Source organism: Oreochromis niloticus, linkage group LG19, assembly GCF_001858045.2.
Source record: "Oreochromis niloticus isolate F11D_XX linkage group LG19, O_niloticus_UMD_NMBU, whole genome shotgun sequence".
Lineage (NCBI taxonomy): Eukaryota > Metazoa > Chordata > Actinopteri > Cichliformes > Cichlidae > Oreochromis > Oreochromis niloticus.
In genome coordinates, this window is record NC_031983.2 from 14,191,663 (window position 1) to 14,214,385 (window position 22,723).

The window sequence follows — 22,723 nt, forward strand, 5'->3', positions numbered from 1 at the left end:
ACTTACATCTAGAAGGGAATAAAAACTCACGATGTGACTTGTTGAGACAGTTGCATCCTATTATAGCAGCACTCTTGAATTCCATGAGTTCTTTAGAAAAACTCATTCTTTCACATATGTTTAAGGCAGACCGCACGACTGGGCTTGATATTTACGGTAATATGACTGGAAAAGACTGGATTCAAAGATTAAGAGGTGTAGCCCAGTACATACACTGTACATAGCTCACTTTCTGCACAACCATAAAGTATCAAAATTTATGGATTGAGATTCTGTTTCTGTGTTTGCATCCCAAGTGTAGCCCCTAGAGCAAAGACACCTGAAATAAACAACACTAAACATAGCTTTTAAGAATAAGTCTTTATGTATTTTTTTCTATGTGAAACAAATGACTATTATACTACACAAATCGAAGCGGATACTGTAAGAGACAGAGACCATCTCTGAGAAATAAGTACAGAACATGAAAATACACATACTGGTATTATAGAACTATAAATTATTGCTCGTTTTGCTACGTTGTTTTCTCGATTCCTACGATACAAGACACAATATTCAGATTTCAACGGAAACGGTACAACAGTGACAAACGGTATAATTGAGCTTTTTAGTAGACGTTCCCCAGAAATAAAAGAAACATTCAAACAGAGTCCATGTTGAACACAACACGATGACTGTCGGTTTTGATCGAGCATCTTCAGGACTTATTGTTATACATTTTTGTCGTTTTTTGTTTTTTTGTTTCCATTTACAACATTGCCAAGAGAAGCCATAACAAACTGCACACCGGGACTGGCCTCAGCAACAGAAAAAACACTTGGCATATGTACATAAATATAAATTTTCTTTTCAACTGTGACCAAATGCACCAGTTTGTTAAAACACCATGACAAAAGAGATAAAAAATCTTTCCTTGCGTCCTTCTTTCCGCTCCGCTGCTTCCTCTACAATATCATCCATCACGGCAGCTCCACCAGTCTGCCGTCTGCTCAGATAACTGCGACAGCTTAACCGTAGTGCCAATAAAAGTGCACTCTGCCAACACGGTGCATTTCAAAGAACCATTTCATATCCCGTGAAGATAAAATGAATGTTTCTTGTGGACAAACACAAAAACAAAGATAGCGATTTTGTTCTGCACTGTCATCCTGCCTCGTTTCTTTTTTTCTTCTTCTCTCAAACCTAAAACTGCACTGCACGTCCACACCTCTTTTCCGTAACGCACTTCCACAGATCCAAAAAAGGCCTGAAAGGTTCACACGAGCAAAAAGGAAGTGGAGTGTTTCACTCACTGCAATATGCTGGTGAAAAGGCTAACCAGGTGTTTAGCTTGAGATAAAACAAACAACCCCAAAAAACAACACTAGAAATAAAACTGAAGACATACAATGTGCTTCCTACTTTGTCTTTAAAAAAAGACTTTTATGTGAAGGAAATAACAGCACACTGACAGTAAAGTGCTCACATGCACACAGACTTGTAGTTTGCTTACTAATATTGTTACATAGCAAAAAGTACTTTTAGATTTCATGCTATCTGATGACACAAATGAGGTTCAGACTCGCCTCCTTTGTGTGGCTTTTAAAGCGCTGAAATGTTTCATTCAATGGAGGTGAAACACACTGGTCTGATTTGATTTTATTGGAACAAAATAAAGGTGAGCTGTAGATTAAGGAATGTATGTTTTTATGAAATGAGCGCTAATTCAATACAAACTACTCCAAGTGGGTCGGGGGAAACATGATATCCTTATGTTTAGAAATACAGATCAGAGTCTCTGAGTAAGAAAGAAATCATTTTACGTTAGGACAATGCGAGATGAGTCGATGCTTTGGTTGGTGTATCCGTTGGTATCTCATGTGGCGTGATTCATTTTCCCTTTTCTCAGTAAAATGCTTTCAGGTAAACTGCAATATCTAAAGGAACTATTTCAACAATTTTTTCCCGCTAAGCTATTTACAGCCAGATGCAGCGCAGTACTCTGGTGCGCAGCAGGAGACGATCAAGAGTCCCACAATTGCTTGGAGATATCAAGAGATTCTCAGTGCAAAACAAGCAGTAGAAGGTTTCGGAGGAAACCTGACACAGATAGTGGGTTTGATTAAATAACATAAAAAATACATTAAAGTTGTGAATTACAACAAACAGAATCAGAAAAAACAGAAAAACAAACCCCGTCCCGACACCCCTTTGAAGAAATAAGGGGGTTTGACCTGTCAAATCGCAAAAAAGTGACACATGCAACTTTGCCGTCGAGTCAAAGACTGAACTGTCAAGCTTTCAAAAACTCATTCAGCTTTTATTTTTCTACCCCCAGTTTCACATACTTTCAACCCTGTGTGGAAATATGCACTTGCATCAACCCGTTCCTCTGTCAGAGTCACGAACATCAATTAAGAAAAAAAAATACACCTCAGCTCTTCATCTACAGAAGTAACTTAGCATGCAAAAAGTTTTGGGGTATCAAATACGTAGTAAGTATACACATCTAGTAGTATAGCAAAAAAACACCTCTCCAAATAAAAAAAGGGCAAAAAGCAAAACCAAAATAAAGAAAGAAAAAAAGTCAGACAACCACCACAACTTTGTTAGTCACATATGGCGCTTCGTGCTGTGTGTGATGTTAAATAGGTTCCTTTTTCTTGATATAGCTTGTTAGTATTTGTGTTTCTGTACGTATTTTTTGTAATACAGTATATACATGCAGACAAGAGCGGAAACATCACACAGTCAGTCTTAATGAGAGCGGAAGCTGCAAACCAGCAGATATGAAAAAGGAGGAAAAAAATAAACATTTATAATACATATGTATAACCTGAAAACACAATTTATTGTTTAAAAAACAGAAAGAAAAGAGAAATATCTTTGCTTAAGTATCGCATGTCCTCAACCAAAGATCTTCGATTATTACATATGACTGTGAGACGAAGGGAGAGGTACAGCTAACAACGTAACTGACTAGCAAGCTACTGAGCAGGACTAGCAATGAGAGCTGAGTGTGTGCGATAAGTGACAGGTGCCTGCGTAGGGACAGGTATTTCCACCCCTCTTGCCGAAAACGAGGGGAGATTAGTGGGGTGGAGGCAAGCATGCCTACCGCTCCCCCAGGCTGTCCACAGAATGTGATGAGTGTGTGTGTGTGATTCTCATCCATCCCCTTCAAGCCACCTCATTCCATCGCCACGCTCCCCACAAACACATGTTTGTTGGTTGTTTTTTTTTTTTTTTTGCTTTAGTTGAACTGAAATGAGGGGCATCGACGCTCTCTGTGAGTGCAGAGACGAGAGAGAGAGGGCAGGTGTGTTGTGGGCTTAAGTGGCGGTCTTGGCCCCACTGGTGTTGGAAGGGAGGCCTCTCTAGTTGAAGACCTTCGGGGGTCCGTCGGGGCGTCTGGTCTGCACAATCTGCTGCTTTGGCCGCGCTGCCTCGTCCTCCTCTGTTTCGCTCTCGCACACGTGGACCACCACGCTGGGGGTGGACTCTGTTCCTGCATGGAGTTCATACTTTTCACCTGAGGGGATGGAAAGAGAGAAGAGCCATTGAGTTACAGTCTGTAAAATATCACCGCTAGATGTCAGCAAATTGCGGCAGTGCATAATCCTGGCCACTGTAGGACAATCATATTTCATATTTTATGTGCGATATTTTATGCTTCAACCCTCGAGTCACCTATAAAACTGGTTGCCGTTCATCTGTAGTGAGTGTACTCAGATAACAAAATGACTCCAGATACATCCCACAATCTGCTGCTTTCTGAGCAGGCCGTTAGTCAGCTGTTCATCTCAGCTGTCTGTATGTATCGATGCTTATTTCTGGAGGAGGCTGTAAGCTTGTTAAAGAAGTCTGATCCAACTTGATGATACTGAGTGAAGTTATTGAGAATATCCTGAAATTTTTCTGTCATCAAAGGCTGCTGTTTTTAACTAGTGTTATTGAAACTTTTAAGTTGCTGGACACTTGGCGAATAAACTCTCATACAATGTGAGAATATAATCAAACGGTTTATGCTTAGGGAAAGTGTGATTTCCTGGACACTTGAACCTAACATTAGCTGGTATAATGTTGGCTTATAACCAGCCACAGCTGTTTAGCTGGCTCTTGTCAATTTTGAGTATATTAAGAATAAATAAGCATGAATTACAATTTTCTTGTGAGTTCTCATCTTCTCATCTAATACATATGTGGCGGGTCTGTATCAACAAACTTAACACAATTAGGCAGAACAGCGATGTCCGTCTCAGCCACTGTATTCAAGATGGCAGTGAAACATGGCGACTTCCACAAACTGGCAGCAGCACCTACGTATTTTAATTGATTAATTAATTCTAAGTTTATGAGAATGAGTTTGTTGGAAGATGAAACGCAAACTAATCATTATATCTACCTATCAATCTACATATATACACACACACAGTACATCATTCTTTTTTTCAATTAAATAAACTAAAAAAAGGGTAATTGGGCATTTACAGATTAAATATGAAGCAACACCACTACTGTGGTAAAGAGAGACTGGCAAAACTCAGAGTACTGAGAAGTGGACTAACACATTGCTCAGTAGAAGAGGCTTCATGCAAGTTAATCATTTAATGTAGTGTACATTCCAGAGGAAACTTTACAACCTTAAGTATAAAAGTAGGTCAATATTACAATCATATTCCACATTAGTCAATAAGAGACTGCATGCAGGAATTTTATTTAAAAAGCAGTATTAGGTTTTACCTTCCAAAAGCAAGTCTCTGGCCTCCAGCCATTTCAAATGCCTGGAGGCAGGATACTGCCCAGTTATTTTGAAGCATTATTCATTATTCCAATGGACACCAGACCATTAAGAATGCATGTATACAACCACCATATTTATTGGTCAGATATGATCAAATTTACATAAGTAGTAAATCTTTAAACAGCTTTTGCCTCTGGATTGCATTTGTCTTTGCCATTCCAAAACCCTCCCATAAATTTCAGTTCCACATTTAATTGTCTCTCTCTTATAGTGCCTCTGATTTCACTGAGGGGATTTGAATACATCCCCATATGAACGATAAGGAGACGAAAAACACTCCTCCTTCTGTCTAGAGTAGCACTAATTTTGCACTAATATGGTTAACTAATTAAATATACTTTATGTTTGAAATATGTACGGCATCTATTATATGGTGACAGCTGTTTTTCCTGTTGGTTAAGGAACAAATCAGGACACGTGTTCAAGAGAAAGCTATTCCCCGGAATACTCTTGCCATTTGTCTGGATGCCAAACTCAGCGGACTCTGATTGAAAACGGACTCTTGTGAGATTGTATCGCAGTCGCCATGGAGATCAGACAGCTGGCAGACAGGAGGAAATTGGTCTTGTCGGTTTTCACCGTGGTGCCAAACACAAGAGAGGGACACCGAATATAGTCCTGCTGTTACCGCGGGGAGTTGACAGAGGGAGTCAGCGTACTGTGCTGCAGCCCTGAGCTAATCTGATGTTGGATGGCAGGATGTGACGTGCAGAACAAAGCAGTTTCTTGAAGCCTCGTGTTGCTATGGTAAAAGCAGAACATGTCAAAATGGTCCTCCGAACTGGACTGTGTGTGTGTAACTGTGTGCGAGGACGTGGCAAGTTTAATCATCAGTTTTGGTGATAATAAATGGCGCTCGGGTTGTTTTTTCCACTTCATCAGCATGATCATATCCACATATGCAAGCATGGAAAGACGCTGTGGAAATGGCACACCTTCTTGTGCGTGTTAGGTGACATTTTCTAAAGGCTGCGGCGATCTGATATCTTGCTGACAAGGCAGACAGAGGTGCAGGTGTTTACTTGCCAGTCTAACTGTGGTGGTTTGTGCTGCCTCATTTAGACTGGTTCCTCATTAGCTTTCATACTGCCATGCCACTCTATATGCAACCAGGTACAAAATCTCCAGGGCAAACCGAGACCTGAACGATATCCAATTGCTATCATTTACACTATGTGTGTGTAAGAAATAAAATCTGCCGACATATTAGTCTGATACGAGTGGATGGTTTAAAACAGGAAGGTATTTAGCATTTGTGGCAGCTCCGTGCAGGCTGGGCATGCATGCCAACACTCAAGTTGTCTGTTGCCAGTTTAACTGAGCTAACTTTAGTTCTGAGAGCCTCTAGAACTCTGTTTAAACTTAGAATAACAAGGATGCAATTGTTGATCTGCGTAGACATGGAAAGAATGAAACAGCATTGTTCTTGAGGTGGGGAGGAACGTGATTGTAAGATTAGCTGCTACAACTATTTCCACACTGGATGTTTTGTTTTTCCTGGGTGGCATTGATGAATGTGAACTTGGCTCGACTGAATGGAAAGCAGAGCAGATTCACTCGGGCAGATTCTATAAACTATTGCCATTGGTTTACCATCCTCCCTTAATGACTCCTCCTAAATCCCTGAAATAAGCAATGATGAACTGAAATAAATCGTCCCTGCAGCACTTTCTAATCTTAGTTTAATACTGCAGATAGAAAAAAAATACACACAGACATTCACCACCTCCAAAAATTCACTTATGGTTTCTATGAAGGGGTTTAGTCATTAGTCAGTGTATGTTTTGCAAAATCATTTGAATCCACTTCTTCTTTCATTGTATATGTACTGACAATGACCTTTGATGCTGATGTATCATAGCCCGAACAATGGATTTGATTCATGGGATTCAGTCTGGCGTTTCCTTTTTTATGCTTCTCTGCAAAAAACCACAGCAGCAGGAAGTTCTTTGCTGAGATCACTAAGAAAGACAGATTTTTAAATGGCACCGCATTCTTTAAATGTACTTCTGAACAAGTACTTCAGACGCTATTCAGAAGTGACTAACGCACTGCAGTAAAAGTCAAGATTAAAAGAGTTATAATTCAAAAATGTTCCATTTCCTTTTGTCATGATTGCTTCCCAGATAAATATCCTTTCCACATCGCCCCCCTGAGGTGCATGAAATAATTTCCTGCTTTTTTCGGCGTTACTGTTCAGAGACGAATGATTCAAAGGAGATTTTTTCATACATTTGTTGCACACCATTTCCCCTGTGTTGTGCCTGTTGTAGGCACCGAGTACCAACATAGAGCACAAGCGTGTTGAACTTGAGTACTGACCGGGTCCGAGCTTGGCTACGGCGCACAGCAGGTCGTAGTTGATGACGGGCGTGGCGTCTTCGCTCTGGCTCCAGCCCACGGGCGGCGAGGCAGGGGGCGAGATCAGAAACTGTTTGACTGGCTGGGGAGGGGCCAAATATGACTTGTCAATGTCCTCGTCACCATTCTGGATCTATTGGAGAGAAGATGATAGCTCATGAAGTGGCTGTTCTCTTAATTCATACACAAGTCTCATTGTTCGCTGGTTATATGCACAGGATAAACTGAAGTTTCAGTCAGAAGCTCTGTCTTCAAGTCTCAAATTGCAGGCTTTTTCCAATGAATGGATTTCAGCATTTTGATAGCTGCCAATTGCTGTAATTACAATACCTACATGTGGCATCTGTCAAGCTGTAAAATCCTTAATCCTCTTACATCAAAGTACTAAAAGGTGCAGCAGGGGTCATGACTGATGATGTATTCGCGATAAGGGGAGTTTCAGTTGGAGTCGCAGTGACTTGTATTTTTTTCCAGGAAGCACAACTTTGATGGAATCTCGACTAAAACTGAGCTAAACTGGGTGTTTTGGACTTGCTACACATTAATTTATAGCTATTTAAATATGATTGAAATACAATTTATACAGTATGTAACCTGTAAAATTCATCCTTCAACCCCTCTCTTCCCCACAACTGCATAGAGACACACTTGTTCACACAGCTACAGTGTAGTGGGTGGGTGGGGAATCAAGAACTGTGTTCTTGTGTTCAATCATGTAACAGCTGAGTTTTGACAGGAAGGTTCATAGGTTCAGGGAGCAGTCAGGTGTGGCTCAGAGATGCAAACAACACTAAAAGATGGAATAAAAAGAGAAATTGAAAGAATTTGGGAGGAGACTGTGTACCATCCTCTTTCTCTGAGTTTGTTTTTCTGTGTTGCTGTGCACACACATTGGACTGTGCCCTAACTCTCTATGTAAATAAGCAGTGCTTTGCCTCAGATCCTCCATCTCCCAGGCCCCCTTCCTGCCCTTTCCCAGACCCCTCAGCTGACACTTACTTGAGCAAAGTAGAGTTTAAGCTTCTTGCCGTTGAACTCGGACTCATGTAGCTCAATGCGTGCGCGGGCTGCTGCCTCTGGGGTGCTGAAGTTGATCCGGACTCTCCGGAAGCTTTTGAACATTTGGAAAGTCGCCTGTTCATCGTAGATCCTAAACAATGCCTCGAACCTCTCCTGCACAAGATAAAAAAGGTAAAAATGTACAAGTCTGATGAGAGATCGAGGCTATTGTTGAGCATGTTACGTATATGCTGACAACCTGCAGATACTGTGAAATACAGAAACCATTTAAAAACCCAAATAGACTAAAAAAGTCACATTTTTTTCATAAACACTTAAAACAATAATGTTTTCTTAGTTAACATTTATTCACTGACAAACCACGGCAATAGTATTTACACAGTGATATGGTTGACTAGAGGCAAATCTTCTGAGTCAGCGTCATCATCTTTAACTTCATGATCATCAAAATTGGATTAAAAACTGTTGTTTCTTTTGTGTGCAATTACTCAAGATGAACTATGTTCTCTGAGCACTGTTTTCTCAAAAGCTAGATAACATCAAATATCTCAAATACAACAAAATAATATATTTGAGAACACTACGAGAGAAACTCGTGTGACCAAGTACTCTGCGTCCAGCTCTGTCATTTTCCAGCACTCTTCTCTGCTGCTGTCTGTCTTTTCATTTTGATCCTTATGTAATTTTCTGCTTGTTGAACTATATGCCGATTATACATTCCCATACCCCCCCCCGCCATCAGGCCTCTCCATGGGGACCAAATTGGCCTCCTCAACTGTAAACTCAATCAAGCAGCTCAGCAGGAGGGCAAAAAAAGAAAGTAAGAGGCCACCAGGGGAGCTCGTTTCTGAATAATCAGTAGTGCTACTCTTTGAATCCTAGCAACAATGACTATCAAACGAGCCCTCTTTCAAGAACAAAGAAGGATGATCGACTGAATGTGGTCTTCTGCCAGTGCAGGTCCTTTACATCTTTAATTTAGTTCTTGTTGTGCTCAACTTGGGTAATGCAGCCATTACAAATCATTTCTACTTAACACTTCTTCACTATGTCCTGAAAGTTAATGCAAAAACATAGTTAAGTATGTGGATATGGGCGTTTGCCTTTACTTTAATCATGTGTCTTAAGAGCCACGTGTTTGCAATCAGCGGTGCCATTGTCTACTGGTAAACGCTGCTCTCAAGTCAGTGCCCATTTCTGTTATTGTCAGACAGATTTTTATCTGAGCTGAATTTTTCTTCTGTCAGTGGAAGCTAGAAACTAAAATAATCCAACAGCACTTTCCCTGTTGAGCTGACACAGCAGCTATCACCAGGATGGAAAAGGTGAGCGTTACCTGAAGGAATACAGGCAGCATGTCGGCTGTGAGATCTGCCTCTGTACATTAGTGACACCTAAGTGACAGGATACACTGAAAATCTGTACACTCAGCACACCGAGATGAGTTCTGGGCTCTCTCTGCGTGTCGTGTCAGCCCTGTGTCTTATTGGAGAAGACTTGCCAGAATCTGGCACATATTCATCTGGCCTTGTTTGACATTTAACGCAAAAAATCTTAACACTTTCAGACTGTATATAGTCAAACTACAAGCAACACATAAAAGTCTGGGCATCATAAATTAAAGTCAAGCTGCAAACACAGCACTGACATGCTAAAATGTCCATATTCATATAAAAAAGAGCTGTTTTCATTCATTTTTATTCAATTTTTTTGGTCTAAAAAAAGCTGTTTTTTAATAAAATATCTTTTTACTATAACGCAAGACACAAACATCTGAACATAGATGCTGAAACTGACTCAAATCATTGGTGTTTCCACCTAAATGATCGATTAATTACTAAGTGACTAATCAGTTCACAGTGAATGTATGGAAGTTGATATTCTACCATATACATAAAGTAAACACTTAATAATGATTTTAAAAAGCCATCATGCATTTGTATTAATATATAGCTGCTATATCTCAGTGCCTTGTCTTTTTTGTTGACACAGTAAATATATATGCTTTATAATACAGGCCTCTCTGTAGAGAAATCACATAATCACACTATCTGACACATGCACAGCTCTAAATGATTCAGCAAGCTGTCAGCTACCATCATGCTGCAGTGTGCTGTTCACTGTGGTCAAACAATTTGGTGAAAAATAAAAAAGAAGATTAGCGCTTTTACTCCTAATCCTCCCCCCTTTCCCCTTTTGTTTTATTTTCACTTCTTCTCCCCATGTAAGTGCATCAGATCTTCTGTTGCTGAACACCTCGGGGTAGCTGGCTTAACGTCAGAAGTGACTTCACCTACAGGCCATGTGATACCATTTTTAGTCAGATTTGGACTTCACCATACAAGGTGCGTACTTAAGACGCTAGGAAAAGAGGTCAAGTTAGGAATGTGTGAATATCTTGACTCCTTTTAAGTGAAACTTAGCAATTAAAGCGCAAGAATCCCTCAAAGCCAGAGAAGATTGAAGAGCCATGCTTATTGCTAAATATAATGGGAGAGCTGGGAGTTAAGTATGTTGATTTAAAATGAATGCTCTACGCTCAAAGTTGTGCATAAATAGCAGGAGAGGCAACATGTCAAGATGTTACTTCTCATATTACATATTGCATCAGAGAGGGTACATAGTAATCCTAATAACAGAGATTTATAAATCCATCTGTCTCTTGTGAGCCACTCAGTTTTACATAAGTGAAATACTAAAACCTAATTACGGAGGCCTAGGGAAAAATGTGTTTTCCCTGAATTTCTGATGAATGATGCTAGCAAAGAGGCATAAAACCCTCCTAGTGATAGCTCTGGATGCTATCAGATTGCTGCAGTTGCCCATAGTTTGTATGGTATGCTGCAAAAAGTCTAGGCTGCTGGGGGATTCCCATGATGCACTGAGTGTTTCTTCTTCTGTTGTGTTTATACACCTGTCTGCATTTAATTATTGGTTATTATTAAACTCTGGCTCTCTTCCACGTCATGTCTTTGTCCTAGCCTTTTCCCTTCACCCCCAACCATGGATTGCCCTCCCTGAGTCTTAAATTTCAATTTTATATTTAATAAATGAACAGTGAGCCTGTTAAAATCTGCATAGACTGGCTTTTGTGGTCACTTTAGACGAGCAAAATAAGCTTCAAACTTAACAGCCTACACTATGGAAAGCATGTTAGGAAACAGCTGCTTACACATTCGGCAGGTGTAAAGCAAAATTAGCATTCACTTGAAGTTTTTTCTTCCCTCAAGACGAATGCTTGAGGGAAGCATTTGTTCAGTACAATTTTCTAGCTTCTTCTTAACTTTTTTTCCCTTTTACTGAGCAGATGGTGTACATTTGGTTTATCTGAGCTAAAAAGAAAAGGATGCTGGTGAGCATGCTCGCACTAAATTAAGATATTAACGATGCAGTGACTAAAATGAAGAGACTGAAGCAATCACCTCAAAAAAGCTTTAAAGCGTCATATAGCTAAAGGAAATTGACTGCAGACAGACTCATGAGTCACAGTCGGAGTCGGTGTTTATCATAAGAGACACGTTTGTTGGTTATGAGCACACTGGGGTGGGAGGTTGGTAGCATTTGGATTGCAAGATCTTGATGTACATTTCAGAGCATTTTACATCAGTCTACTGTTTGTTACAGTTGCTCCTGATTTTGGTGTAATCGTGACTTGAGTATAACAACAAAGACACTTGTTGAGCCTCTCTGTAGAGCCCGCTTCAGCCCTTATTCACACTGTGAATTTTCCATGAGCCTTGGCCAGCTTCTATGACTCAGATGTCATCAAAACTCCATGTGTAAAACTGATAAGGTTGTCATTTGCATACACAGAGGCACACACACATACGCCCACATACACAGCGGTGACTTCCTTAACCCAAATTGATGTTTTGGCATGTGCAAAGACGTGGGAAAGCTCTGAGATCATGTTCCATAATAGCAGGCAATGTTTGTTTTACGCCACCATATGCCAGTGCTGATAAACCCACGACCGATTGGTGCGTAACAAGTGAGCGTGCTGATCACTAATTTATGTGGCCTCTATGAGCAAACATGCTAAAGGAATGAGAGGAGGAAGACGAGGGGAAACGAGGAAGAAGAGAGGGGTTGTTGAGTTACATGTGGCTGAAAAGTGCCCTGCTCATCTGCCATCGCAATGTTCCCTGTGGTGACCTACTCCCTTTGTTTCCTTGTGTAGTGTGTGTGTGTGTGAGAGAGACACAGAGAGCAATTGAGCAAGCCTGTGGGTGATGTAGACAAAGCGTTCATGATTCTTCACTGTGTTTCCACAGCTGTAGGTACCCACACAAATACAATACGCCTACTATACACTCACGCACAGGGAAGTCTGCATAATAAAATAATTGGGCAGCGCCATTCGTCTCTAAGCACAGCTGAAGGACGACCGCTTTTAACTGCACAAAATCCTACCAGTACTGTGTGTCCTGTGAGAGCCCGAAGGACAACAGGTGAGGGAGAAGAAGCGAAGAGCACGTCCTGTTTTTCATTCTCAACACAGAAGATTAAAAAAAACAAACCTTCACACCTCCAAAAAACAAACAAACCTGAAAATAAGAACAAGCTGGAATAGCTTCGAATAGCAACGAATAGCTTCAGAACATAAAATTTGCTGCTGTTTATAATAAGGCTGTTGCTCACGGGAGAATTCCAGTGTGTGTAGAGTGGAGAGAGTCAAAAGGAGGATGTGTGAAGTCACATCCTACAGCAAAGGTGTAGTCTTTGGTGTAGACCGCACATTTCTCCATGTCAAGTATAGCTCCACGAGCCGGATTCCCTTACTTTCCTGTCTTTGATTTTGCCTCTGCCCTATTGTTGTGTAACAGAGCTACTCTGTCAAAACATTCAAGCTAAACCTGTCATGGTCCTCGGTTTTTTGGACCCTGAGTTATGAGTTTCTGAACTTATTTGTCAAGTATTTTCGGTTTGGCTCTTAGTTTGTTTGCATATATTTGTATTTTCTTTTTGAATCTTTAGGTCAGGGGTGTCAAACATAAGGCCCGCGGACCAGAACCGGCCCTGCAAGGACTCCAAACAGGCCCACTGGACAATTTTAGAAAATGGGAAGGAGTGCACAGATTTTTACCTTTTAATTGTATTTTCATGTTTTACAGCTTTTCCTATTGAAAGAGGCTTCCATCCCCCAATTGCAATTCACACTACACAAAAAATAATTAACTAATAGTGATTATTTACAGCAAGTCCACAGTAAAAAATAAAATAATCAAACATTTTCTGTGAATTTATGAGCATTTTTTTTATAATTGTATTATAGGGCAGTCTTCATGGACTTCATTTTGAAGGTCATTATCAGGTTGTGCATTTTTAATGATGGCAACCTCTTAACTTAATTGTGCCTTCATTTCAACATTTTTGACAGAACAATTGCCATCTTTATGACCTCCACGTGTGCATGCAAGCGTGTTGGACAACTCGCAGATTTATTTGCAAGCAAGTATTTTATTGTATGATTGCATGATCTTAGTTTTTACTTGTTTTCACTAAAAAACTACAGATATTCTTTTAATCTGAATTTTATTTCCTCATATATAAAAATGATTTCATGCTTCCAGCAGCAAGACGGCCCCTAAAAATACACTTGAAAAGGTCCTCTTGAATGCTTCTACTAGTATAAAGTGGGAAAATGCAAATTAGCTTTTACATATAATTATCAATTTTGCATTAGGTAATATTAGCCATAACTAGCATACACATAAAAAGATGTGCAATCAAAAGCAGCAGTTCAGGAACTGTCTGTGAAGGGGGGAAGATGCATAGAGGAGACCCAACAAATAGGGAGGCACAATTGCAAACTAGCACAAAAGACACTAAGCTTGCTAGTAAGCTGCAACCTCTCTTGCAGTTGCTCCAGGGCCTTCCTTTCAGATGCTTCCCCCTTGGGTTAATAGGGTAGTTATGCTCCTGACTGTAAAGGGAAGGCTGTCACCGCAGTGGAAAAAGGACATAACTGTGTGCATGCTCACATTCACCAGCACTGTGAGGCAGCAAGCTCATGGTCTTGACACACAACCACACTTAAAAAAAAGATCAGACAGCATAGGGATGAGGTGTGCAAGTTTACTGGGAAATGTCAACATGGTTTTCGGTGGCAGAACAAAAGAAAGTAGTGATTTAAAGAGCAGTGGTGAGACAAACAGGAAGCTGGTTAGAGAAAAAAAATCCACAGGATCTACTTCACACCTTCTCCACCTAATGAATTGGTCAAGTATCAGATGACTGTGACTTGAAGTGTTTTCCCGTCTTATGTAAAAGCGAGATTAAGTTTCTTTAATATGTAAACAGCACTAACACTCAGCAGACCTGCAGGTTCTTCCTGTTCTTACTGACGGATAAATGATTTCAGACACACTGGACAAATACTGGAATGTATTCTCAGCAAGCTATGTTCAAATTGCGATGTTTCCACAAAAGCGCCTACACGCTGTCAATTTTTATTGTTGTGTTTGTCAGCTCATTGTGCTGTTTATGGAGTTACATAAGGTCCATTTATTTAGCTGTTTGTTTGCCGTCACTGCCGGGAACGAGCGAGTAGCATCATCTGCAACTCAGCTACATGTTCCATTATTTCTTTGATGATGCCTGAAAATGCATCACGCGTGCACAAATATAATTAATTATGTCAAAATAATAGGTAATGCAGAAAAGGTATTCAATATTCATCTGTAACAATTTTGGACCTTTAGTAGTTTGTCATTTTTTTCAGGAAAAAGGAAAAATAAAATTACAATAACAGCATTTAAATTAAGGGTTATTTGGATTGATGCTTGGCCAGAAACCGTTTCTCAGGATTCTTCAGATAGACAATAATGGTCGAGCAAATAATAGAGTAGCATAACTATAACAACCCAGGTTGGTGGGTAAGTTAAACTAATACAGAATAATAAAAACTACAATGAAAGAGGATTTGGTTAAATTTAACCCTATGATTACATGTTTAGCCTTAGACAACTTTAGGTTTAGGTGAAAAATGTCGTTTCAGTTCAAATTCACCCTTTCACCATGTTAAATATGCACATTAGCAGGCCACGCACCCCATTTCCAACAAGTTTATCTGAGATTTCCTTGATTTAAATTGACTGACTGGGCCACAATGCTCCATTTTTATCTAGTTTCCCGTTTAATCCTGTACAGTATTTCAATCACCCTGGACCTCGGAGAGCACAATCCATGACTGTAATCCACAAGCTTGTTCAGTTCCATGTTGAATTACACCATTTGGCGTTTTGGATCAAAATGAAAAGATTAACCAAACCTAATTGGGACGTGAAGAAGGGTTTTGTTTTTTTCCCCTTCCTCTGGGGAATTACTCAGCTTTCTCTGCGACACGTGCCTACTTTAACACAGTCTAATCCAGACCCTCACGCTTGAATTGGATTTGGGTGAAAATCAACAAACTAGGCCACAGAGCTTCTGGGTGAGTCGGGGATGGTGTTACACTAAAAATAGATCATGCTGGAATAATTAAGAAAATTCTTTTCTTAAGTGTGTAGACGATCGTTTTTAATTACCGTCCTCCCTAAAGGACCAAACTGGAACCAGTGTAATGAGGACGAACAAAGAAGGAAGATCTGATTGTAGAGATAACAGATGGAGCTGGATGAAAAATAACTGTACCTGCATGCATTTCTGTTCCAGTATACTTTCTCTAATCGCTTTCCAGTTGAATATGTATTATATTAAAATATAGAAGACCCTTCAAGTGGCAGATATTAGAAAAGTCACAGTCAAAAAATAAATAAAAACTCAGATTACAAAGAGGATTTCTTGAGTTTTTTTTAGGTTTTTAAGTTTCATTTATTGTGCAGTACCACTAACATCCATTATCTACTCCTCATATAGCGTCTAAATAAAGGGAAATTATTTATTAGACCTCGTTAGTCACCTTTTTTTCCATTTCAGATTACTGATAATTGTTCTAGCCATGTTCACATTAGTATTAAAGTAAAAGCAGGAATTTGAAAACCTTCTAACTTGAGTGAAACATCTGTACACTACATAATAGTTTATCTGTTTGGCATGAATAAAAAACTGAAAGTCAATAACTCAAATGGCTTGGAAGTGACTTTATTAAACGTAGATTCTAATTTTATATATCCGCTGAATTTTACCACCGCTTTTTTTCCAGCTTCTTTGTAAATTCTTTGAAATTTAGTAAACTGGCAATCTGGGAACCCATCTGCTATTATCTGATGACTTTACCTGTGGGGATAACTGCCAACATTTGCAGCTTCCATTGTATACAGCTAAAAATCATTCTCCACGGTTTCCTGGTCATTGTATACAAAGGAAGAGACATTTTTAAAAGTCTCAGATGTTAGCATATATATATATGCATATATATCTATATCTATAGATATATATGCATTTTTTACAGGACTCTTTTTCCGATCGCAGTCATTTAAGTTCCTGTCTTCCTTCTCTCACCCCAACCGGTCGCAGCAGATGGCCCCGCCCTTCCCTGAGCCTGGTTCTGGCGGAGGTTTCTTCCTGTTAAAAGGGAGTTTTTCCTTCCCACTGTCGCCAAAGTGCTTGCTAATAGGGGTTCATATGATTGTTGGGTTTTCTCTGTATGTATTTTTGTAGGGTCTACCTTACAATATAAAGCGCCTCGAGGCCACTGTTGTTGAGATTTAGCGCTGTATAAATAAAATTGAATTAAATTGAAGTTCAGCTCAACACGGCTTCATTGGCATAAATAGTTCAATAAACTGCATAAGAAAATATTTCATATATCAACTGTTCAAGTATTTGGAGAGTACACAGTATATAAGTAATGCAATAAGCAATGCAATCAACATCAACGAATTTTCTGTCTGGTATTGTTTTATATGCTTGGTGGAGATGGTGCAGGTATGCAAACTAGTGCTCCCCCAAAAGAGCCAAAATCCAACACCAGAGAGTTTCCAAAAACCAACGTAAAATCCCTGGACTGAAAGATAAAGTACTTTAGTATTTTACAATACGCTTGAAACATGCTGCATACAAATTATAGCTCGAGTGTATTATGAGATGTTCAGTGGTTTCTGTTGGCTGTTACGGCTACATTCAGCCTGGAGGTTAGGGGTCAGTGTTTTAGCAATAGCAAACATTGTAAGCTACTGTTAGCTTGTGACTACTTAGGATTAGGTAATGTGTCAGAGAAAAAAAAAAATCTGACTCAGTATCACTGGATAAACTCCGGATAAAGATTGTGCGTGTGTGTGTGTTTGTGTGCGTGTGTGCAGTGACCTGTACCAACACAGGGAATCACAGCTTTCCTCAAATCAGCCATTAACATGAGCACAGCAGCAAATCCTTAGTATTACAAAACAATGAGAACAATCTGTGATTAACAGCTTTGTCTTCATTGTGAGGGCTACGAAAACACTGGAAAGGCATGTGAATGGGCCAAGTGTTATACAGGTGAATAAATACCTTGAGCAATGAGCTGAATTGACAGGGCCCAACGCTGCAGTGCTATGCTGCCACTGCCAAGGGCACAACGTGTCCACGACAGGGAGCTAGAAATCAGTTTATAGCACAGGGAGACTCATTAATCCTATTACCACCAACGTGGTCATTATGGGTTTTCTAAAACTATTTTTTATGGAAGCTGGAGCTTTTCTTCTTCAGCTCCATTTAGGCAGAACACGCAGATGGTGATACAAGCACACACATAAAATTTCTAGCTGGCTCGCACGCAGATCCGTACACTTTTAAGGTGACGATAATCCAGAGAGTTACACAACATTACATAAGGTGGCTAAAAGATGCCACACCAACAGTCCTTCACTCAGGCCGCAGAGTACAGACAAATGAGCTCACCACTCTCACTTCCTACTGCTCACTCTTGCATTTTACCCTCTTTCAACATCTCTGGTGGCAATCAGTGCATTGCTCTGTGGTGATACAGCGTCTCTAGTGATGATTAAGCAGTGCAGAAACAAAGGCAGGAGCATGCTGCACAGTTACATCACCATGTTTTGTTGCAGAAATATTATGGACAGTGATTCAAAATGGTAAAAGCATGACTTTAGATGCATCACATGCACCACATCACATGCATCACATGCACCAATGTACTTTTAATTCCTTATGAATTGCTCTGAAAGAGGACAGAAACTTCCATGGCCCAATAGTTTATAATGACATGTCAAATTCCTTATATTAAGACATTGAAAGTCCCAAAACTCCACAGTGTTTGATTTACTGGTCCCAGCAGATGGCTGCTCCTCCTTGAGCCTGGGTCTACCAGAAGCTTCTTCCTGTTAAAAGGGAGTTCTTCCTTCCCACTGTCACCAAATTCTTCCTCAAAGAGCGTTGTTTGATTGTTGAGGTTTTCTTTTTATTATTTTAGGGTCTTTACCTTACAATATAAGTTCCCTTGAGGCAACTGTTGTTGTGATTTGGCGTTATATAAATAAAAGTAAGATTGCACAAAAAGAAAAATGTACTTGCTTTTAGAAACTGGGACTCATAAGTGTGTTTAATTTATGATATACAATTGAATGCATAATCTATTAATCTATCTGCCCCATATGGATAAACTGACAGCACTACACTTAATATTATTAGTTTTTGCCCTTAGTTTTCACTATTCTGTGTATACTCCATAGACTGCAGGATATGTAAAACTGTTCTGTCGCCTTGCTGTGTTTTTCCTTAGTAATTGGCTTGATGTTGCTTTTTCAGGCCCTTGCATTCTCACAGCCATTTTTCTGAGACAGGAAATCTAATTGGAAATTCTGACAAGAAAATTATGTTCCACAAGAACCTTCAATAACAAAGACCAGTGACTGCATGACGCCGTTTCTGCACTCTTTGTCCTCGGTAAGTAAATTGGGAGCCCCTACATTCCATTGCAAGACCTTTTTTATTTTGCATCTAATCTTATCACACAGTCATGTCATCTTGGCTACATGGTAACCAGACACCCAAGCCAGGAGCATGTCCTTTGTTCTACGTCACCCTAACGGACACAGCACTAACCTTTAGCTGACACCTGAGCCCGAGCACTTATCTAGGGTTTCAGGCAAATGTGAACGCTGCTTGCCTAGTGCCCAGAGTGGGGGGAACAGGCACACCTGAGCCCACTGCTCAGACCCAGGATCGCTCAACCCTGCCAAAATGCAGATCTAGTTTCCTACCAGCACAGAAAATGATACTGCCGATGTCTACATCCATTCTGCCTTCCCTACCCTACCCTCCTGTTGCTTCTCTGCCTCTTACCTTACACAAACACCTGGTCAGGCAGCATCACAACAATGTTTTTAAAGGTGAGTCTAAGATAACATGAACGCTCAAATCTAATGCATGATTATTGAGTATGCACTAAGAGCTCTGTCAGTGGTATTTCCCTAGAGTATGCCTAAGTGGGACGGATACATGTATATTTTTATCTTTGCTCTGCTATATTGTACATAAGGCCTATATAAAAAAAATTCCACACTCACCCTTCGGGCAATCGTTACCCCTCAAGCTCAGGTCCTCTACCAGAGGCCTTGGAGCCACACACACACACACACACACACACACATATATATATGTATATACATATATATTCAGGGTTGAAACAAAGGATTAAAAAATATCTCTATATAAAACTATGGTCTGGTATCTTGCTTTTTACCTTCCTGTGCTGTTTATATGCTTAAAATAAACTTCCTAAATGAAGCGCGATGACAACATGTTATGTAACGTAGCACATTAAAAAAAGACAGTGGGAAAGAATGAAAACATCACAGACGTCAGCAAAATCACTCTTCAGTTTTGCTGAACAACAAAAGAGCAGATTAGTCATCAGATCTCGTCTCCTTCCTCATAACCAGCGCGGTTTCTGCAACAGCACAGCGTGAGAACAGACGGAGGGAAGTGAGAGACAGGCCGAGAGACAGACAGTCGACGGGACAAATGGAAAGTGACCCAGGTGGATGGAAAATTCTCCCAGTGTCCTCTGCGAGGTGCTGTTTGTGTTTGCTGACAGAGATGTTTGTCTGTAGGTCTGCGAGTCCGCTGACTCACTGTTGTGGTTGGAGTGTGTGAGTGTGTCAGTGTTACTAGAGTCTTCTGTGTGGGGGAAATCAGGCATAAGTCGAAAATAGCTGTACTCATGATGAGCCGGGTCTGACTGTCGAGAGAACCGATGGAGCTATAAGTGTGAAGAGGTCATGATGTCAAAATGCTGTTTTCTCCAGCAACACTGATGTGTTAAATGTATCATAGAGATACTTTCGGCTGCTCCCTTACTCACAAGGGGTCGTCCCAGTGGGTAGCTCAGCATGTTCGATTTGCCAGATTTCTACACCGGATGCCCTTCCTGACGCGACCCAACAGGGATTTGTGTCTCCTCCCGGGATCAAAGTGGAGATCTTTTGGTTGTTAGGCAAATGTGTAAAGCACTACATAGGCATCATAATTACCCCCCCCCTCCAAAAAAAAGAAACAACACACACATATTTTGCGACTGAGTGAAACCAGAGACGTACTTGTCAAGAGAAAGAGCAGGTCAACAGGCGCAAGTGGATATTTAAAATAAAAAAAAGACATGCAAGTGTCAACATCAAATCAAGCATGCATGGTAACTGTAACTGCAAAGGCAAGCTTTGTCCTAAAATACATTCACAGCATGCCAAAACATGCTACGACCTTCAAAATGTGTCCCATGCTGTCATCTGCTTATGCTGGTACATTCTGCAGGTAATGACATGAGGTGTGCATGTCAACCTGCACCTCCGGCCTTGCCGAACTTCACACCAACAGTCCTTTTGTTTCCTCTAAAATGGATCCCAAGCACTTTCTGGAAAAAAAAGAGCCTTCTGCGCCATCAGCCTTCCCATTATTATGACAACAACCTACCCTGTGCGTAGCCTCTCAGTCTGTCTCATTAATGATGTAATCAGCAAAGACCCGAGCCGCGGCATTTTCAACCATGTCAAAGCACTCACTTGTTTTTCTTCATGTTCCCCTTTCAAACACCAACACTGCTTAATCTTTCCTTGACGGGTCTATAAATAGCATCAATCCACTTAAGTTCACCCAAAGTGCTTTGCAACAAAACAGCATTCCGATTATTATCTGTCATCTACAGATTTAGGCATAGTAATAAAAACATGGGCCTCAGACAGGCTCAGATCTGGTTAAATGATAATACAAAAAAAACAAGAATAGGCTGACGGGGAGGTGGGCTCAATCTGAGCGTGCTCCCCACATGCCTTTAATCTGCCCTCTTCTTCTGTGCTCTCCATCACTCTCAGTGCACTAGAAACCAGGGTTACTTGTGTTCGTTGTGCCATTCAGTCCTCTGTCTGCTGTTTTAATTGTGCACATACCCCCTTTTCTTTGGCGGAGTCTGTGAGAGGTGGGCTGATAAGAGCAGTTTGACAGGAAGCTTTAGTGAAGACTGTCCTCTGATCAGACTGGCCTGCCCCTGTCTGTGTCAAGCCTGTCAGAGGAGGACGGACGATCTAAAGGAGCAGCAGGTTTTAATGAAGGTTTTTCACAGTGAAAGAAATGGCACATCCAACCCTAGACTCCCTTTGAAACACACAATCATGAACTGTACCATAAATTAAGAGACATTAGGTCACGAGTGAGTCGAAATCCTAAATAATCAACACTTTAGAGGTTCCACGGTGAAGCTCGTAAGTCGTTTTTCTTACTCTAACATCCCCTAGGGAAATTTTAATCTCCTATAATTGGAGAACAACTGCAGGGTGATACATTGTTGTCTTTCACCTTGGCTGGTCTGCAGTGGTTTAGAAACTGTCAGACCTGGGAGCAATCACAGCAGCTGCCTGGCTAGCTAGGGGCCACAGACCATAGGATGAGTCAGTTGTCAACTTGGACTGTTTTTGTGTTACATGTTTACAGGATAAAACAGGAGCAAACAAGCACAACGACATCATTAAGAGATGGAAATGAAACTTCAACAATCCATCTACGTACATGTTACTGGAATAGCTTGGTAAGTTTAGTGATAAACATTAAACTGCTAATAAATAAATGAATGAATAAAAAAATATAAGCTGGGTGTGGTGACTGAGATTTAAGCTTCTGTAGGGTAGAAAATTAGCCTTCATCACCAGAGCACAACAGCACTTAAGTGTGAGAACCACAGAGGGATTATTTTGAGTTTGTATGCCAGATAAGTCCTTATACCTCCAGGCTGCACTACAGCCCCTTATACTGCTACTTTATTTTGAATTCCTTCACCCTTTTCGTATTTCAGTCATTTTTGGTGATGAGTCAGATCAGACAAGCAGACATGCAGGCAGCAGGTGAGGGAATATATTCTGACATGGAATTTCCAAAGGGTTTAGCGGGTGAGCCAAGCTTTGGCCGACCATCTGCATAGCCTTTTAAGCCTCAAACTTGGCATGTTGTGGTGCCAAAGGTGGGGTCCTGAAGCTCATTTTGAACTCATCTGATTGGAACTGCTTTCCTGACCGACAGTTTATCAAATACCTGTATCTGATGTGTCCTAAGGCGGGGGTGGGCAGCTGATTTTCCCTAAGGGCCCAACTGAGAAACTGGAGCTGTTATGAAGTGCCACACCACAAC

At 40.6% G+C, this 22,723-nt stretch overlaps 1 protein-coding gene across 3 annotated transcripts in view; it reads right to left on the reverse strand.

Annotated features, from left to right (window-relative positions):
- Positions 1-345: 345 nt before the first annotated feature.
- rcan3 (regulator of calcineurin 3) overlaps positions 346-22,723 on the reverse strand; it is a 43,001-nt gene continuing 20,623 nt past the window's right edge. For 2 of the 3 annotated variants that reach the window (XM_005477147.4, XM_003453215.5), the window contains 3 exons: positions 8,144-8,317; positions 7,106-7,277; positions 346-3,511 (listed from right to left, as the gene is read on the reverse strand). In XM_005477147.4, the coding sequence (XP_005477204.1) occupies positions 3,357-3,511; positions 7,106-7,277; positions 8,144-8,317 (501 nt within the window). In that variant the 3' untranslated portion in view covers positions 346-3,356. The remainder of the gene's footprint in view (positions 3,512-7,105; positions 7,278-8,143; positions 8,318-22,723) is intronic. The other variant, XM_005477148.4, reaches the window with a different exon arrangement.